This window comes from Labrus bergylta, chromosome 8, assembly GCF_963930695.1.
Source record: "Labrus bergylta chromosome 8, fLabBer1.1, whole genome shotgun sequence".
NCBI lineage: Eukaryota > Metazoa > Chordata > Actinopteri > Labriformes > Labridae > Labrus > Labrus bergylta.
Genome location: NC_089202.1, coordinates 29,896,500 through 29,914,746, shown reverse-complemented (window position 1 = coordinate 29,914,746; position 18,247 = coordinate 29,896,500). Strand labels below are relative to the sequence as shown.

General features: G+C 41.9%; 1 protein-coding gene across 3 annotated transcripts in view; it reads left to right on the top strand.

The window, feature by feature from the left end:
• Positions 1–18,247, top strand: part of grik2 (glutamate receptor, ionotropic, kainate 2) — a 244,756-nt gene that overhangs the window by 76,305 nt on the left and 150,204 nt on the right. For all 3 annotated transcript variants that reach the window (XM_065957485.1, XM_065957487.1, XM_065957486.1), the window contains 2 exons: positions 10,717–10,884; positions 13,312–13,569. In XM_065957485.1, coding sequence (XP_065813557.1) covers positions 10,717–10,884; positions 13,312–13,569 — 426 coding nt within the window. The remainder of the gene's footprint in view (positions 1–10,716; positions 10,885–13,311; positions 13,570–18,247) is intronic.

Below are 18,247 nucleotides of genomic sequence, written 5' to 3'. Positions count from 1 at the left end.
TGGCGTTCTGTCCTTTCACGTCTCTTTGCATTCAGACGCAGATTTGTTTGCATTTTTTCCCGCCGTGACAGCCTAAGTGTTGACCTTGATGCCCGTCGTGATGGAGTATGGGACACACTGCAGCAGCGTTCATGCAGGAACACATTTCTTATCTTCCTCCAGCAGAGTTTTTACAAAGTTACAGAAACTCCAGCTTTGTTCTCGTGATTACATCAACTTAAATGAGTCGCTCTTTGAACTCGTCTGTGCCTCAGAGTCTCTAACCTGAACGTGGTCTTTATTCACTGAAAGAGGAGGAGGAGGAGGAGTGGAGCAGACGAACATTAATGCAGCTAATCGACCTGTTTATCATCCTCCAGAAAGAAACAAGTTAACCGACTCTTTTTAAAGGACTTTAAGTCGTTTCTGAATAAAACAGTTATTCGTCTTTGCTCGTTAATTCAGAAGTTCTCGAGATGTTTTATACAAAAACACAATCGTTGACCTTGTGGCTCCAGAGAACCCCCCACCGCACCTAGAGCATTACTCCTGAATATTTTGTCACCGAACCGCATATACATCGAGTGCATGTTGAGATATTTGAATTGGTACAAAAAAATTGGACTGCTTTTTTTATTGATTGTGTTTTTTTGCAGCAAACATAAGAACAATCAATTCAAGTTTTTGCACCCTCATTTTACATTTCTGCACCCTCAAATAAAAGTACTTTTTCTCTTTTACGATCAGTAATCAAGGGAAAACAGTGACTCACATCATTTTCTCTGCATCCATGTTCTGATGGTCATGACATGGTGCATGTGACCTGTGAGCTTTATGAGAAGGTCGGTCGGCCTTCTCTTGCAGAGAGGCGTAACAAATGTTGTTTTTTTAATTTTCAAGGCTCTTATTGGTAAACTTCCACCTTACATCACAGACCTGTTGGAGTGGAATTCAGGCACTTTCATGACCCGATCTTCTGATTGGCTCATTCTGAAAATCCCTCAAGCTTTTACTGAACTCAGTAAATCAGCATCCTCTTTTGATGCCCCAAACTCATGGAGCACCGTCCAGTAAACTCTAAAGATTGGAGTTCTTCCCTCTCTTGCAGAGTTTAAAAGGTTGTTTATAGCCACTTTGTTTGGAAGTGTAAATGTCTTTAATGGATCTCAGTGCTTTTTGTAATCGATTTGAAGTGTTTGTTTTGTTGTTTTTGCTTTTTTATTGTGCTTGTAATCTCGACGGCGTTGGAAATCTCAGAGAAACCTCAGTGTCCTTTCGAGAATAAATCAAAGTTTGAAGGAATGAATGAATGAATGAATGCGTTTTCAAAAAGTAGCGGCCACCATTCAACTCTGAGGAGCTTCAGCACAGGCTTGTTAATTTCCGAATTTTTTTCAAAATGACGCATTTTTAGTACACTTGACAACCGTAGAAAATCAGAAACTCCAGGTTTTGGGAACTTGCGACTCTCATACAGCAATAAGGACACTACTTCCTTCAATAAGGACACTACTTCCTTCAATAAGGACACTACTTCCTTCAATAAGGACAGCAGAGTCATCGTCAGAACTTCACAAAAGCGCAGATGGATTGATAGAGGAGGTTTGGGGAGGGGAGTGGGATTGATGTATGACCTTACTTAGACATGGTTGCATGTTTATGGGACACATGTCCACACAGACAGGGCAGGGACTGGATGAGTCTCAACAGTGTCTCTTTGTGTCTTTGGGGGGGGGGGGGGGGCTCCCCTGTCAGTCCCTGTGATCCCTGGATCCCCTTTTGTTATGTTGCTTTCTGCACTTGAAGAAACACTTGTGAAGCAGCCGTGCAACATCATCGCCGCTTTAAAAGACAAAAGAGACGAATCGTTTTTGTTGACACATGGTACTTATATTCTTTGAAATCTTCCCCCGAGATTCCTGACTGATTTTGAAAAAAGGCTAAGATAGACGTGAGGTTCAAGTTGAAGTAATGTAAACATCAACACAAATATGATGAAACTAGAAATTAAACCCGAGGCTGTTTGCAGCTGTCAGGTAGATTGAGACACATGAGCTTCTGTTGTCACTGTTTCTCTAAGACTAAATGAGTTTTTCCCACAGACACGTGAAGTTTGAAAAGCTGCTCTGACATCACATCAATCAGAACGTCAAACCGGTCCACTTCCATCAGAGGGAATCCTTTCAACTCTGATTCAGGCTGTGTTTATTCTATGTGACATATGAGGATAACTGATCTAAAGATCTTTGCACATGTGCACTCTGCAAACAAATATCAGGACACTTTCCATCCATTATCTTTACCGCCTTTCCCGCTCGGGGTCGCAGCGGGGCTGGAGCTGATTCCCAGCTGTCAATGGGTAAGAGGCGGGGTTACACCCAATCACAGGGCTGACATACAGAGACAGACAACCAGCCACACCTACGGTCGATTTAGAGTCACCAGTTAACCTAACGAGCATGTCTTTGGACTGTGGGAGGAAGCCGGCGTACCATGGAGAGAACCCACACGTGAACGGGGAGAACATGCAAATTCAAACCATTTTTCATCTCTACACCGATGAGCCTCGTGTGTTTTTATAGCAGCTGTAAGTTACTCCAGCTGTCACTCATTGTGACTTCTGAGCTGCTGAGTGTTTTCCTCCCGTTGGCGTCGTTCCCTAACACCACCTCTTTGCGTTTTTTAAAATTCACAGAGACGCTCGTCCCCGAGTGGCTTATGGCTTAAGTACTCCCTCTGATCAATCATGGAGGCGATGTTTTTTGATCGTATATATGTTTAATTTTCAGAGAGCGCTGAGCCCGTAGGGATCGTTCCGCTTCAACAGATCCTCAGATGAGTAAAAGAAGGAGGCGAGGCTGTGGTCAGCGTGTGTCCTCTGTCCTTTGATTAGATTGATGAAGTGCTGATGGATTTCTCTCCTGACTGATCACCGCTCTCATACGGTGGGGGTCGGGCAGTCTGCCTGTAAGACTTACCTTCAGACGATCAAAGGAAAACACAAGTTTAGCAGCAGTTCAATCAACAACAAGTTGAGTTTGGAAAATAGAAATCTGAAGGAAAGGGGGTGCTGGTCCAAATCTGCATTTTTAGCATGTTATTAAATTATATTGCATATGTCTTATTAATTAACTGTTTGGGCTTTTTACGTCGTATTTCTCTTCTCTGGTTTCCTCATATTTTACTTTACCCCCCTGCAGACCCCAGAGGTCATACCTCACAGCTGCTTTATTCTATCATCTCAACTATTAATTACTTTGTCGCTCGATGCTGACAGGTCATTCTTTTGCCTCTGTTTCTTATTGTGTTTTTGAAAAGAACAAATTAATTAGAGTCACAGGAGAATAGGGTGACCGGGTGCCAACAGACCAAATGTGGGACAAAGAGTGCGTTTGTTCAGGACAACAAGGGATATGTTACCATAATGCTGGTTGCAGGTTGTGCATATCACCACAGAGTCAGGTACAAGCACATCTGTAACTATGGCCGCTGCTTTTGTACTTCCACAGGAGTTCTTGTCATGCAATTGTTACGCCACAACTAAAACAAAACATTAAAACAAGGGAAATGAACTGAAGAGCTGGTTCATAAATTAGAGGTGAGTGGAAGCTAGACAGCCGTGCTTACTTGATTGAAGGCGTCTTGTTATCGCGGTCTGACGGACCGTGTCGTCAGCTTCCCGTTCGCTCTTCCTTTGAGTTCAGATTTTTGTATGATTTCAGAGTTTTGTGAAGAAGCGAGAGGAGAGTGCGTCGCGCTGGTTGTAGACTGTATCTTCGTCTTCTGCACAGGTGTGTCCGATGCCCAATCGGCTGCCTCTCATCAACAGTTGGGAGGAAATTACATTGTCTTCCTCTCCAGGAGCCGTCAGCACTGGGATTTGTAGTTTCCACCCAAACGAGAAAACTTGATAACACACCTCCTGTTCACAACCAGCCCTTTTATAAACGGCAGAAATAAAGAAATGAAAACCCAAAGAACTGCCAGTAACACAATATCTGAGTCTGTAATGATGAGCGGAGCCACCGTATGCAGACCTGTATGACTGTGAATGCTGCACAGGGTGGTGGACTTAAGTTATTTTAGCTGCTGTTACTTTATCTGTTGCAATCCTTTTTTTTGTTTCTGCAGGATTGTATCCATAGATCGACATTTCTCAATATGAGCCAGAGGTTTCTCGTGAGTCTTACCTGCAGTTTGTAGCTTCAAGTCTCTTTTCACCAGCTTCACCCATGAGTGACTACATTCCCAGACTTTATTGTAGCTGTATCTCCTTTCTGTGTCGTCCATCTTCAAGAGGCGCAGCCCGTTAGCTCGTGTCTTTGTTTTGAGGAAGCTGTCCTCGTCTCGAGCTGCGTTGTTGTGTTAGCATGCTAATTTTAGTGCTATTTAGTTAGCTCGTAGCTTCACACTGCATGAAACACATTTACATTTATCTCCAGCAAAGTTTGTTGTATTTAATATTTTCATATTTAAGACTAGTAATGCTAAGTCAAATCCTGGTTGTATATATTCACATTCTTAGTTTTGATATTTTTAGTGCTTATTTACTTTGTATTTAATATTATATTGTGTGTTTTGCTAATATTGTGTGTTTGGATGACCTGCTGCTGTAACGCCACAATTTCCCAGTTTGGGATCAAAGAAGTAATTCTCTTCTATATTCTAACAGCTTTTATATAAACTAACCCAACCCATGTAAACACGGCTCTAACAACAACACAGCCAGCGGGACTCGAGCTTCTCACTCATATATAAAATATACTTTATATTTATGTGTAAAATGTTGCACATTCTTCCTTTAAAATAAGGAATGGTGTGAATTGGTCATATGATTGGAAGGAGAGAGAAAAAGTTTTGGTATAAAAATTCTAAAAGAGGAGTTTGGAATAAAAAAAAATCTGTTTAATCCCAAATCCTAACCCCAGACTAAATCTTATTTAGATGAGAACATTGGAGGATTTTCTCCGTCTATCCTCATCTCACCTGTTCAGCTTCATTTCCATATCCCCGCGTTCATGCACACAACTTTCTCATTAGACTCTGTGTGTATTCAGATTCAAACTTTTCCTACTTAGACAGTCACCTCTGTAACACTGCTTCACCTCTCCGCGGTGATTCATCTCCACGTTCATGGGCCAGGTTCCCTTTCAATGGAACCGTGCAGACTCTCAGCAGGAAGGCAGCTCTCCTCGTGTGTGAACGAGCCTTTTCCAAAACGCTCAGCTTTCCAATTATAGTACATCCCGCTTAACTGATGCTTATTAATTCCTTCAAACTCATTATGGCATGCAAAATAGGGTTCTCCCATGAGATGAATACTAATGGAAAGTGGAAACTTCTCAACAGTGCTGCTGCTGTTTGCTTTTAAAACCTGCTGGAAAGCCAAATCCACAACAGTCCTCTTAATGATGTAATTTAGGGGTTTTATGTACAAATTAGCAGGAAATCTAAAAATATTACAAATGAGTTTTAATCCAAATTCCCCAAAATAACTGAAAAAAAGATTTCTGAACGCCACTCAGATACTGGTGTGGGTTAAGCTGTGATATTAAATAAGAACAATCAGGAGAGTCATTCCACAAAGCAACCACAGGGGGAAGACACCTGGCAATCATTCAGTTCTCTTCCTGCCATTGTTGATCCAAGAGCCCACTGCATCCGTGTGCGCTGCATCATTGTTTTGGTATGTTTTGCGTCACCCTGACTGCCAATTTCCACATAGTCCAAGCGCGCCGCGGGTCGCCAGCTCTGCGCACTTAGCCGCCGTTCACTGCCACTTTAGTCAATGATTGTGATAAGACACCACTTTGTCCACCGGGGGTCACCAAGTTCAACACAAATCGAAGGCTTCAAACTACCTCTCAACTTTTAAAACGTATATTTTCGGTGGCCAAATTGTCAGAGACTGAAGCTGCAGCACACAGACAAAATAAGTGCAACCTGGAAAAAGAGCATCTCCAAAGAGTCCAGCGGTGACATGACTGTTTGGGAGTCATTGATCAGAATCAGTGGTAATCGCCGGTGACAGGAGGGAGCTGCAGTACTCGTGCAGATGTGTGTATGGATTAAGTCTGGACTGGAACAGGCTCCTACAGTGGAGAGCTTGTACTTGGGAGTAAATAAAAGGCAGCTGTGACTGACACTGAGCCAGCAGGGCCAGGCCAGAGGGCTCAACCCAAACAAAACACTCCAATCTCTCACTGCCCGCTCTCCACTGCTCCCAAAGGGCTTGATTGATTGATTCGCCGGCCAATCAGAGTACATTGATCTCAGAAGTCAACCCCAACACCCCCCCCCAACCCAAACTCCCCAGGCCTCCTCTGCGTCCATTCATCTGCAGGCTGTCAGAAGAATTCACTGGAGGGCTGTATGTGGAGACCCACACTCTTAAACACACTTCCACAGCGCTCTGACAAAAGAAACACTTCATAGTGCTTCACATTCATGTTGAACCCTCCTGCTTCCTGCTGCTGGTTGGACTCGCAATCAGAAGGCTCAGTGGTCGTTCATTGACATTGTCAGTGTTGATTGCATGTGAAATAATCCAGTTAATATTAGGCAGAAACATGATTTAATAAGAGAGTAGAAAACTACACATGCTGCATTTGCTGCAGTGAGTTTGATTTGAACATTATGTATATAATGTATATGGAACACAACATTCTTTAGGTTAGGAGGCACCATAACGGATAAGAAGGGAGGAAGTAAGTAAGAGAAATGAGGCGACTGATTTTTGTTGTCTACAATGTCTGTGTAATGCTTCCTTTGGTGTCAGTCTCCGCCTCCTTTTAGCATCCGTACAAAGATCTTCTATATGTTTTTTTGTTATATGCTGTATATAATGCTCCTGTCATTTCAGACTCAGCCTCTCCCCACCTGCTCATTCACCTCACACACCAATTCCCCATTGCTTGATAAGCTCCCAGCACATTTAACCAGTTTACTTTCACTAGCCCTCTGACAGATTGTCTCCGTGCATTGCCTTGGCTTTCTAATGTTGCATAATAAATGTATTGGTCTTTTGACCTAGTCTGGATTTCTGGATTTAGGCTCAGCCTGACCCCCTGTTGGTGTGTTTGCCTGCCTGTATTTGTATCCTTGTATTGACCTTCTGAGTAAAGCAAGTTGTGTTGTAGGGCATATTTTGCCATTGAGCTGTAACAAATGGTCCCAAAACCAACTTAACATGTTAGGAGAAATGTTGCTGTGAACATTTGATAAGACTTTGTTTCATTGAATTACCGACTGAGACTGTTGGAAAGTTCTTCATCACCTTTAGTTTCAGTTATTTTTTCTGCAATGGCAAGGTACAAACATCCCTTTTGTAATGGTGGAAGTTATGGAAATGAAAGTAAGTTGGAGAGGTGTCTATTATAAATAAGCTTTATTTATATAGCGCTTTTTTTCAAAGATTTTTTGTGCATCATTTTTGGATTTTAATGGATAGTAAAGCCAAAAAGTGGAAGGAAATGGGAGGAGAGCAGGCGGGGAATGACGAGAAGCAAAGGGCTGAGGACGGACTTGAACCCTCGGCCACTGCGGCGAGTACCACACCCTCTAGCTGCTATGTTGCGTTCCCCATTTATATCCCACTTTTCACAGACAGAAGGTCACGAAGTACTTTTACATAAACACAGTACAGAAATAAAAACAGAACTAAGAGGTCGCTATGACCAGGAACAATAATTAGCACAGTAAAACATAGATCACAGAAAGTAGACTTGGTGGACATGATCACCCACAGGTCTAAACATTAAGGTTTTTAACTGATTTTAGAAGGACTCAACAGAGTCAGAAGAATGTAACGACATGGGCAGTGAGTTCCAGAGGGTCGGCGCTTTGGCCTCTAATGATCACAGTGTAAATGAGTCTGTGGGATGGACAGCAGGTGTAGGGTGTTGGACCTTTGTGAGCTGGTTAGTAAATACAGTTGAATGAGGTATAGATATCACTGTGAGCAAATTAAGACTCTCTGAGTAAACTAAGACCTCTGTTGAGTGAAACACAGCTGAATATTTGTCAAAATGTGCCCAGAATCTAACACGAACTAACTCAGCTGTGAAATGTTTAAACAGGCTTCTATTAGCGTATATCTTCAGATTGCAGCTATTGGCACACAAAACCAACATTTCAACTCTTTAAGGCTTTTTTCTGTTTGAATTTTACCCAATTTATTTTCCAGGCCTGTGGCGTTGTCATTAAACGTTTTAGAGAGGCGTGTCACATTAAAACTTATCCAATTTTAATTACTGTGGGACTTAATGAACATGTTCTTTAAAAAAAGTTTTAATGAAAAATACAAGTTTGTACCCAGTTTGTGGCTTCAGACAGTTAATCCTACAGTAACATACAGCAGACATGAACGTACAGAGGAAAGAATCATTGAGTGTTTGTCTTTAAAGCAACAGTTTCGTCAGACTTAAACACTCATCATATTATTGAACTGGAGCCCAGCTCTTTGTGCTGACCAGTAAACATCACCACTTCCACTTGGTTTCCCTCTGAAATGTGAACCAATCACAAAAGTGGTAGCTAGCACTTATAACTGAGAATCAATGGCTCAATACGAGAGAGAGAGAGAGTGGTGCCTCTTCCCAGGAGAACATCTTTGAGTTGTTACATGGCTGGGTTGAATACTTGATTTTGATTGGCCAATTATATACAGCAACAGTTTGCTATACCTGGATAGATCACAGTTGTTTGGTAGATCAAACCTTTACAAAGAAAGGCAGACGGTTCCAAAGGACTCAGCTCTAATCCCTGACTCTGGAGGACTAACTGTAATCATATCAATCTGTAAAAAGAAGTCCAGTCTAAGAGCAGGCAGTAATGAATGGTACTCAACTTGTCAATCACAGGTAGCCCTGCTCTAAATCCTCCCCTTCTTTATGGTCTCTTTAACTCTAAACGGGACCATCATTTACTAAATGAACATCTTGCTGTATTGATGAAGACTGGAAACTAGGTAGTGAGACTTATTAGGAAAACGTTTACCGAGGTATTAAATCATATAGGAAGGAGACTCAAGACTGACAAACAATTGGATTTGATTTTGCAGTGTTGTTGGCTGTAAGAAAGATTGCAAAGATTAGGTACTTCCTCGTACCAAAGTACTCATGTTGTAACAAATGTCATGTACGTCTTTGTAACCTGCTACTGGATACTTTGAATTTCCCTCGGGATCAATAAAGTATCTATCTATCTATCTATCTATCTATCAATCTATCTATAGGCTTTATTTTCTTAACCTAAAGGATATGTCCACTATGTCCACTGCTAGCTTAGCTAGTACCAATATGTTCTTTCATACACTTGAAGTGTCTTCATCAATGGCTCGCCAACATTAGCCAATGGTCACACAACATCCATGAATCAAGCAAGGAGATGTGGGAATTGGGTTGATGCTAATAGAAGATTTGGAAGCTGTGGAGGAGGTTATTGGACTGTTATTGGTCATCGGGTTAGTGAAGATAGATGAAGAGGCAATGAAAAACTAGAAACTGGTTAACACAATGACCATGGAGTAGAGCCTTGGGCGTTGCTTCTTGTTTGAACCGAGCTGAGTTGATATTCCAAAACACTGACGGAAGATCTCCAGTCTAGGGATGTTCCTAGCTATTTTCATTGTCGATTAAAGGGAATTTTTGATTCAGTTTAACAGATTAGAGGCCATAAATAACTCATAGAACAGTCAAAATTAAGCATAGTTTATTTAAATTGTCTTCTAGTAAACAAAGCAATGTATTTTGCAGAGTGAGGCTAATGTTAGCAGCACGCTGCTAGCCTTCAGTCCTCTCATCCACATTTCTTTTCTTAATGTGGTTACACATTGCTCCCATCAATCTGACAGTTTAACTGGCCCACACACATTTTCATCAACATTTTACAGACTACAATACTGCCAGACTGCACTGTGCTTGTTTACATCCAGGTAGTAGAGCAGGGAGGGCAGGCCTATTAACCAGAGCTACAGTCAGTCCAGTGACTGGTGGATAGGTTTCGGTTGAGCATAACATTTGACCGGCATCTTTGGCAAACATTTAAAAAAAGACTAGAAATTCTGGTACCAGCTTGCGAGGATGATGATGTTTAACCATTTAGTGGACTTATTGCTCACATCCCTACTCCAGAGTGATTTTTGAGCAATCTGAAAAACAACTGGAGACCAAGAGTGGACTTCGAGTACAGAAACGATGACTAGAACTGGATGGTTTTCTAAATTCATAAAGATTTTTGTTCATAATGATATATAAATAGTATGGTGACTCCATATTTGCCAACGTGTTCTGCATCTTTTCTTGAACAATGACGGTTATCATTGAGTACAACCAACGCTCGCTCAAACATGTGACATCATGACTAATTTGTTTCCAACACTGTAGCAAACTGCAGGTTTGGCATTCATGCAGAGTTCTTTTTAGATATAAAGTAGTAATTTGACTACTGTCAGCACCTTGAATAACATTGTTTACTTGTCCTTGTGTGACTATTATCCACTATGAAGCAATTTTAATAAATGCTCTTTTTTCCACTTGAAATGGCTTCATTGATTCTCTTTTTGTCAACAGTAATAAAAGAGCAGAAAGACAGTTTGCTCTCTTCTCTGTTGAACAGAATATAAAAGATGTGATTTCTTCTAATTCTAAGTGTGTTGCTCAATCTGTGAATCATCACAACTTGAAATGATTCAACCCTGATGAATCTCTAACCAGTTGTGTGTCTTGTCTTTCACAGGTGGGATTTTTGAGTCCGTCGAGAGTGGCCCATCAGGCGCCGAGGAACTAGCCTTTAAATTTGCTTTAAACACAATCAACAGGAACAGAACCTTACTGCCAAACACCACGCTCACCTACGACATCCAGAGGATAAACATCTATGACAGCTTCGAAGCCTCCAGGAAAGGTATTTACGTGTCTGTGATTGGAAGATCCGCCTCCGGTCTGGCATGCCTCTGTGTGTATGTGTGTGTGTGTGTGTGTGTGTGTGTGTGTGTGTGTGTGTGTGTGTGTGTGTGTGTGTGTGTGTGTGTGTGTGTGTGTGTGTGTGTGTGTGTGTGTGTGTGTGTGTGTGTGTGTATGTGTGTGTGTGTGTGTGTGTGTGTGTGTGTGTGTGTGTGTGTTTCAATCTATATGAGATGGTGACTGTGTGTGTGTGTGTGTGTGTGTGTGTGTGTGTGTGTGTGTGCGTGTGTGTGTGAGCACATTTCCAATTTCATAACTGTTTAGAATTGTAAATGTATTCCCCGTCGGAGGCTTGCGAGCCGCGGTGCCTCGGATTGTGACAATTATAATCAGGCAGGGAAGGAATGGCTGAGCACTTGAGATGTAAACAGAGGGAATTGATTGGTTCCAGGTAATGACTCAGTAGCAGTAATTCAAAGACCTGTTTGGCCACCGGAGACTGCCAATAAAGTGCTATAATCTATCAGTTTTGTGTGTGCATCGGGCTGACATTTCAAGTCTCTTATCAATTACGGGCCATTATATCTTGTCTCAGGGATTTAGCCAACTCCACTATATCAAATAGGATGATTAAAGTGCACAGTGCAGCTGCTGTAATGATGTGAAGTTGTGTGTTTTTGTAAAATGTTATGAAAATGACAACCTGTGCAGGCCTCTGGTGTGTATTTGAAGCAGTATGACAGTGAATGTGGGGTTGAATCATAAAACTACAGCATGTGGTGTTCATGGATGAGAAGAACGATCATGCAGTGCCTCATTGATGCTTTCATTATTGTGTTTGCACAGCTACAGAGATGATACAGTAATTGGGGCTTGCCGTTAGAGGTCCTAAAGGCCCTGACACACCAAGCAGACGGCAAAGAACTAGGGCGACGATGTTGACTATTGTCTCGGCCAAAAAGTTGCACAAAGATTTCAGCCGATGGCCAACCACCACATACATTCTGTGCATGCGTGAGAGGAAATAACTCTCCATGCCAGCAGGCGGTGGTCGTCTGTAATCGTCATTCCAAAAAGGCGAGACCAGAAGAGGACGGAGAAGAATGCATATATATTAACCGTTGTTATGATACGAGAAGAGCATTTTCACACCGCTGTCGCTCACTACTCATAATATAGATACTCATAATATAGGAGATTAATGTCTGATAAAAAGTTGGACTTTGCTTTTGTCACTTCCGTTTTTTCTTCTCGTTCACTGATTCGCTGAGCTGAACAGCTAATCAGAGTGATTGCTCTCACTAACTGCGACAACACCAACAGATGCAGATTCAACATGTCAATTCGGCCAAAAGAAGGCAGACAGGGTCCGACGGATAGTGACAGAGCTGGACACACCACAAAAACTAGCGTGGCAATCATAGTTGGACCGACAGCCAACAATCTCCTTGGTGTGTCAGAGTCTTAACAGGTTAAAATTGTCACACACATTCTTTAATGCGGGGCTGTTTCCAGGATTTCTTTGAAAAGATGTCACATTGGGCCCTTCCAGTCTAAACTGCACAAATACATGGGCAACATTTTGGTATGGAAGAGTTGCCCATTTATTTGTGCAATTTAGACAGTGTGCAGGAGTTTCCCTGCACATTTTTGTTTATTAAAACCATTGAGTGCCAAGGAAATCTATGTTTGTCGTGATAGTATTGAAACAGGTATTCATTTGTTCATTTACTAGTATCTTATTGAGGTCAAAATGATGCTAATGTATCAATGTTTCTTTAAAAAGTTAGAGTTAAGAAAGAGTTTAGCATCATGCTTATTTATTCAGCATGTTTTACCTGGGTAAGTCCAAATCCAACCTAAAAAAAAAGATTTATTTCAGGTCCAATCAGGGCCCCTGTATTTCTGTTTTTTGTACAGCGGTTGTCGACAGGTAACTAGCTACATAGCAACTAATTCTCCTCTCTTGCTGACGAGTAACAGCCTTTGTTGTGATGCTCTTGTGATGTGAAACTAAGTCAGCCTCAATGATCTAGTTTGTAATAACGCATGTGTGTTTCACTCTGGAGCAGCACTGATCACAGGTCTTATCTGATCCACTTTAGTATACTGTAACTATGATCACAAAGAGACCTGAGAACTATTGGATTTAAATCTGCTCAAAGGTTCTGAGTAGACAATGCTCATTGGTATGTACTTGCTGATTTGGCTCTGCACATTAGACTATTGAATGCTAATAAAAATATATGATATCTCCAGACTTCTGCTGACAGAGGAGATTACATTCATTTAGCCTTGCTGCATCAGGTAGTTCATACTTAAGTTTCTGATCTCTGTAGAAAATGATTGGACCATTTGTCATCATGAACACATCCTAAAGCAGAACAGAGAAGAAATCTAACCAGACAAATGTTTCCCCCTTCTCCAGCCTGTGACCAGCTCTCACTGGGGGTGGCGGCCATCTTTGGACCGTCTCACAGTTCCTCGGCCAACGCAGTCCAGTCCATCTGTAATGCCCTGGGAGTCCCTCACATCCAAACCAAGTGGAAACACCAGGTATCGGACAACAGAGACATCTTCTACGTCAGCCTGTATCCAGACTTCTCCTCTCTGAGCCGGGCCATCCTGGACCTGGTCCACTTCTTTAAATGGAAGACGGTCACTGTGGTTTATGACGACAGCACTGGTAAGAAGACAATCTCTTCCTCTGCTTTGAAATACAGTAAAATATACACCAATCACAAATTAGATTTATAGAAGAAACTGAAAGTACATAAAGCAGAAATAGAAAAAGAAATGATTCAATACACATAAAACAAAAATAAGCCGAGTACTATTGTAACAAGTAGTTCCTTTGGTAGACTTGAGCGTTTTTTTAGAGTTTGGGCTCACTCCTGTGAGCTCAGCTGTTCGGTGTACAGTGGTCATAAAACTCCATCAGAGTTGTTTTAATGTCTTATTCTGCTTTTTGGCCTTTGTTTGTCAAAGCTGATCAAACTAATACATCCACTCCTTTAGACCTGCTTCTAGCATGCTCTAAATACACTAAGCTAAAGGAGACACGACTAATTTAAAGGTCACATATTCTTCATAATCCACTTCACCATGTTTCTCTAAGACTAATAAGTGTCCCTAGTTGGTCTACAAACCCACCAATGATGAGAAAAGTCCATCCTCTACGTCTTCTGCCTGCTCCACTTTTCAAAAAATGTGTGCTCAAACAGGCCGTTTGGAGAGTTTCACTTCATGACATCACAAAGGGTAGTAGCCCCTCCCCCAGGTGGGTGACACTCCCACAGCTAGGTGTTTGTTCTGCCCTCTGAGTCTGCCTTCTCACCGTAAACAATAGGATATAGAGCGAGAAAGCCCGAGACCTTCCAGAGAGGGGGCGTGGTCAGACACAGCTCATTTACATATTTAAAGGTACAGACACAGAAACAGCCTGTTCTGAGCAGGGCTGAAATAGAGGGGTTTATAGACATGATCAAATACAGGATCAGAGTGATTTAGAACAAGAAACTTCACACACATGTTTTGAGAAGCTCTGAGACTTATTTAAACTGATTTAAGAGGAGGAGAATATGTCACCTTTAAGGTCTTTTTTGACCCTTTACCCATTTTATAAAGCAAAGAAAACGTTTCACTGGATTAATGAGATGCTGCTCATAATTTCTCTTTCTTGACATGTTAGTCATTCTTAAAAATCTGTATTTCTCCTCCCATGTATTGGCATTTTGTTGTTTCCCAAGCTGAGAAAACAGTTCAGAATAAATTAAAGTGTTTCTTATCGAACATTCGACTGTTTGCCCCGGTGTAGTTGAGCATTGTTATCATTCGTCGTTGTTCCATAATTCATGGATGTCAGAGTTTGTTGGTGAGGCTGCAGAAGACATGCTTTTCTTGTAACTCAGGGAAGTAGACCTTGTTCAAACTATTGTTGCGGTCCAGGTCACTGAGCGACAAATAAGCCAGCAGGCTGGGAACATGTACCATATGCCAGGGGTCAGAGTGTGCCAGCCCGGAGACAGGCTGCCAGGCCTTCCCCGAGCTCCTTCCCAACGCACACACAGGGACTACTGTGGCCTGGATCACAATACTGTGTGTGTTCCCGGTGTTTAGCATTCAGGACAGCTTTACTTGGCTGTTAGGAGTCCTATCATATGGTAATTGCATGTGTTAGATTACAAACAAGACAATTAATCCCCACCAAAAAAGCTGCCATGCAAATTAAATGCTGTTAATGAACTCCTTTATTTACTGTGTGCAGATAGTTAGTGTCAGCAGCGTTAGAGTCCACAACAGGGCTAACACACACACATGCACAGGCACACACATAAAGTTACAGAGTTAATTTAATCAAGTGTAATCAAAGTAATCAAACTGGTAAAATCCATAAAAAGATTTCTACCAAACACTTTTGATGATTTCCATTCATTGTTTTTGCGCTTTGGCTCCCTGCAGAGCTGCTGATGTGTACCTAACAAGGCGTCTACTTTTGTCACTTAAAGTACTAATCATGCTTGCTGTGTTTCCATGGACCACAAATAATCAGAATAAAAGTCTGATCAGAAGAAAAAGGGCTTCATGTAAACACCTGTAGTGTTGTAGTCAAGAACACAGTAACCGAGACCAAGACATACCAGAGACTGGAGCACTCCCAGAAAAGACCGAGACATCCAGGGATTGAGAAAGAGTCAAGACCAAGACCAAGGCAGGGCTAGAACGAGACAAAACCAAGACCAATAATAATAATAATTGTGTGTGGCAGCCGTATCGCCCACTTAGACCAAAACATGGAAGGTTGCGACAATAACTGGGCGATAAAAATCTATTTTTAGGAATTAATTAATTTTAATTATTCTTTGAGAGAGGAATTTTCCTTCTAATCACAGTGATGTAAGTAAGGACAGATAGCCAATCAGTGTTGGTCTTGAGCGGTCTTCATTTAAAAATCTGGACCCATCTCAGTACGAGACAAGACCGAGTAAAAGTGCTTTTGATTTCGAGCCGAGACTAGACCTTCAAAAAGTGGCCTCCAGACCGTTCTTGGGACCAAGACCGATTTCGAGTACTGCAACACTAAAACACCTAAATCAGAAGAGACTGATCCGATCCAGCCCATTCAGAAAACAGTGGGGTTTATGAGGTGGGGTTTATGCTGATAATGTTTGGATCTATATCCATGTAAACACTCCGATCCTTTCTTCCTGTTTGAGGTGGGTGTATATTTACTGCACATGTCTGAAGGTCCTCCTGAAGTCTTACAGCTTGAATTGGCAGAAAAGAGGAGAAAAGTCTGGTTTTCAGTCCATGACGTCGGTCAATTTAAAAGTAGACCTTCAATGTCACCGAGGTGAGTGAGGAGGAGAAATTTAATCTCTGGCACAGAGCGAGGGGGCGAGCGTAGGAGCAACATCTGGAGGCGTGCAGCGACAGCGACGTTTGTTTACAACACAGGCGGAGTCTATATGCACAGTGACTGTGAGAATTTGTTTGTGTGTTTGTTTGTTTGTGAATTTGAAGTGAGAATTTGTTTGTGCTTAACAAAAACTAGACCAGATAATAACAACAGAGGAATAAACACACAGTGGGGACTGTTTGAGTTCAGCTTGAACTGGATATCACTCCAGAGAAACTTCATGTACACACGCCCACTGACAGGAAGAGGGATGTGATGAACCAATACTAGAGCGTATGACTCCACTTGTTAAGACTGATCAGCAGGACTCCACGTTAAAAGAGGGAGGAGCCTCTTGTTTCAAAATGAAGTCAATAAGGACGTGCTTTGAAAATCTTGAATTATTTCTTCTGGCCAATAGAGAGACGACACCAGTCAGGGTAACGGTAAAAATGTCCTCAAATATATAAGGTCAAGTTATGGGTGCCAGTCAAAGCACAGATCTGATCCATGACGGATTATTCCCCCTCACATGATTGGTCCGGGGCGCTGGTGCCGCAGTGTTTATGCGGGCGCCATGCATGGAGGCTGCCATCCTTCAAGTGGGCAGCCCAGGTTCAAATCCGACCATTCCCTACTCTCTCTCTCTCTCTCGCTCTCCCTTTTTTTCCTTTCTCTATCCACTGTCCTTTCTTTCCAATAAAGGCCCAAAACGCACTAAAATAAATCTTAGAAAAAGAATGGTTCAGGTACAAGGTCGTATGATTCTATTTTGGTTTTTGAAAAGACTCTAATAATAATAATTTATAATTTATAAGAATAAATTGTTAGTTAAAGTTAGTTTGTTAGTTAAAGTTAATGTTAGTTAAAGCAAGCACAGTGTCAGTTACTAATAACATTTATAATGTTGTCATGGTTCCTCAGTATTGGCCGATGCCTCTAGGTGTCAGATCTATCAGGAGGGATTCAGGACAGAAAGGGAATAATAATATGAATAAACATCTCTTCTACATCTGTGCAGACTGAGAGGAGCTGTTGATGGCTGCGACCTTAATGTGACCCTACAAGTCCTTCGTTAGAAACAAAGCTGAACCAAATTGATTTGAGCTGATCGACGCCATCAAGTAATGAAATAAATGTACATCCAATTTGAGTTTTGGATCTGCATAACAGAGACTTTTCAAACCCCTACAGTTCATAACATAAGATCACATGTCTGTACTTTTAACCTCCCAAACCTCTGAGTGTTGAGTATTTTCAAACTTGAGAATCGAGAATAAAAAAAGACTTTATAAACCCATATTCCTTCCCAGCAGTAGAATCCTCTAACACCTTTAAAGCAGGCCTGTGTGAAACGTGCTCGTCCCCGCCTTTAAGTAAAACTTAGTTTGCCCTGCAGGTCTCGTCTGCAGGGAGGAATTGATCGCGGCTGATCCCGTCACCTCCGTTAATTAAGTTGTAAAGACGACATGGCTGGTTCACTATGGGGTTAATGGTGGCTTGATTTTTTCTGTCCTGGAGATGGGAAATGAGATCCTGGCCTGACCCACAAACGGCTTCTCATTGTCACCATTAACACAGGTGATCTGATAGCACTGATGGAGCAGCGGAGAGGGCGAGCGGGAATCAGGTCTTGACTGGAGTCGTCTGAGGAGGTTCAGACATGATCTCATTTAAATCTTGTTTTTTTTTTAACTTGTTTCGGTTTGAGAGGAACATTACGGAGCAGAGTCAGTGCAGCAGAACATTTATATTATCATATAATTCTCCTGGGGTTTCCCCCCCCCCTTATCCCGACCGCCCCACCTGCTGTTCTAAAGCGCGCCTGTGTTTGGAAATGGGGACATAAAAGATGTAGGAAACAACCTCTCTCTTTGTGCTGTTTTCTCCACCAAGCGGGGCGCAAACAAGCAAATCAATAACCATAATGGGACTCCTCTAACGGCTCAACTTTATAATGGCAAAA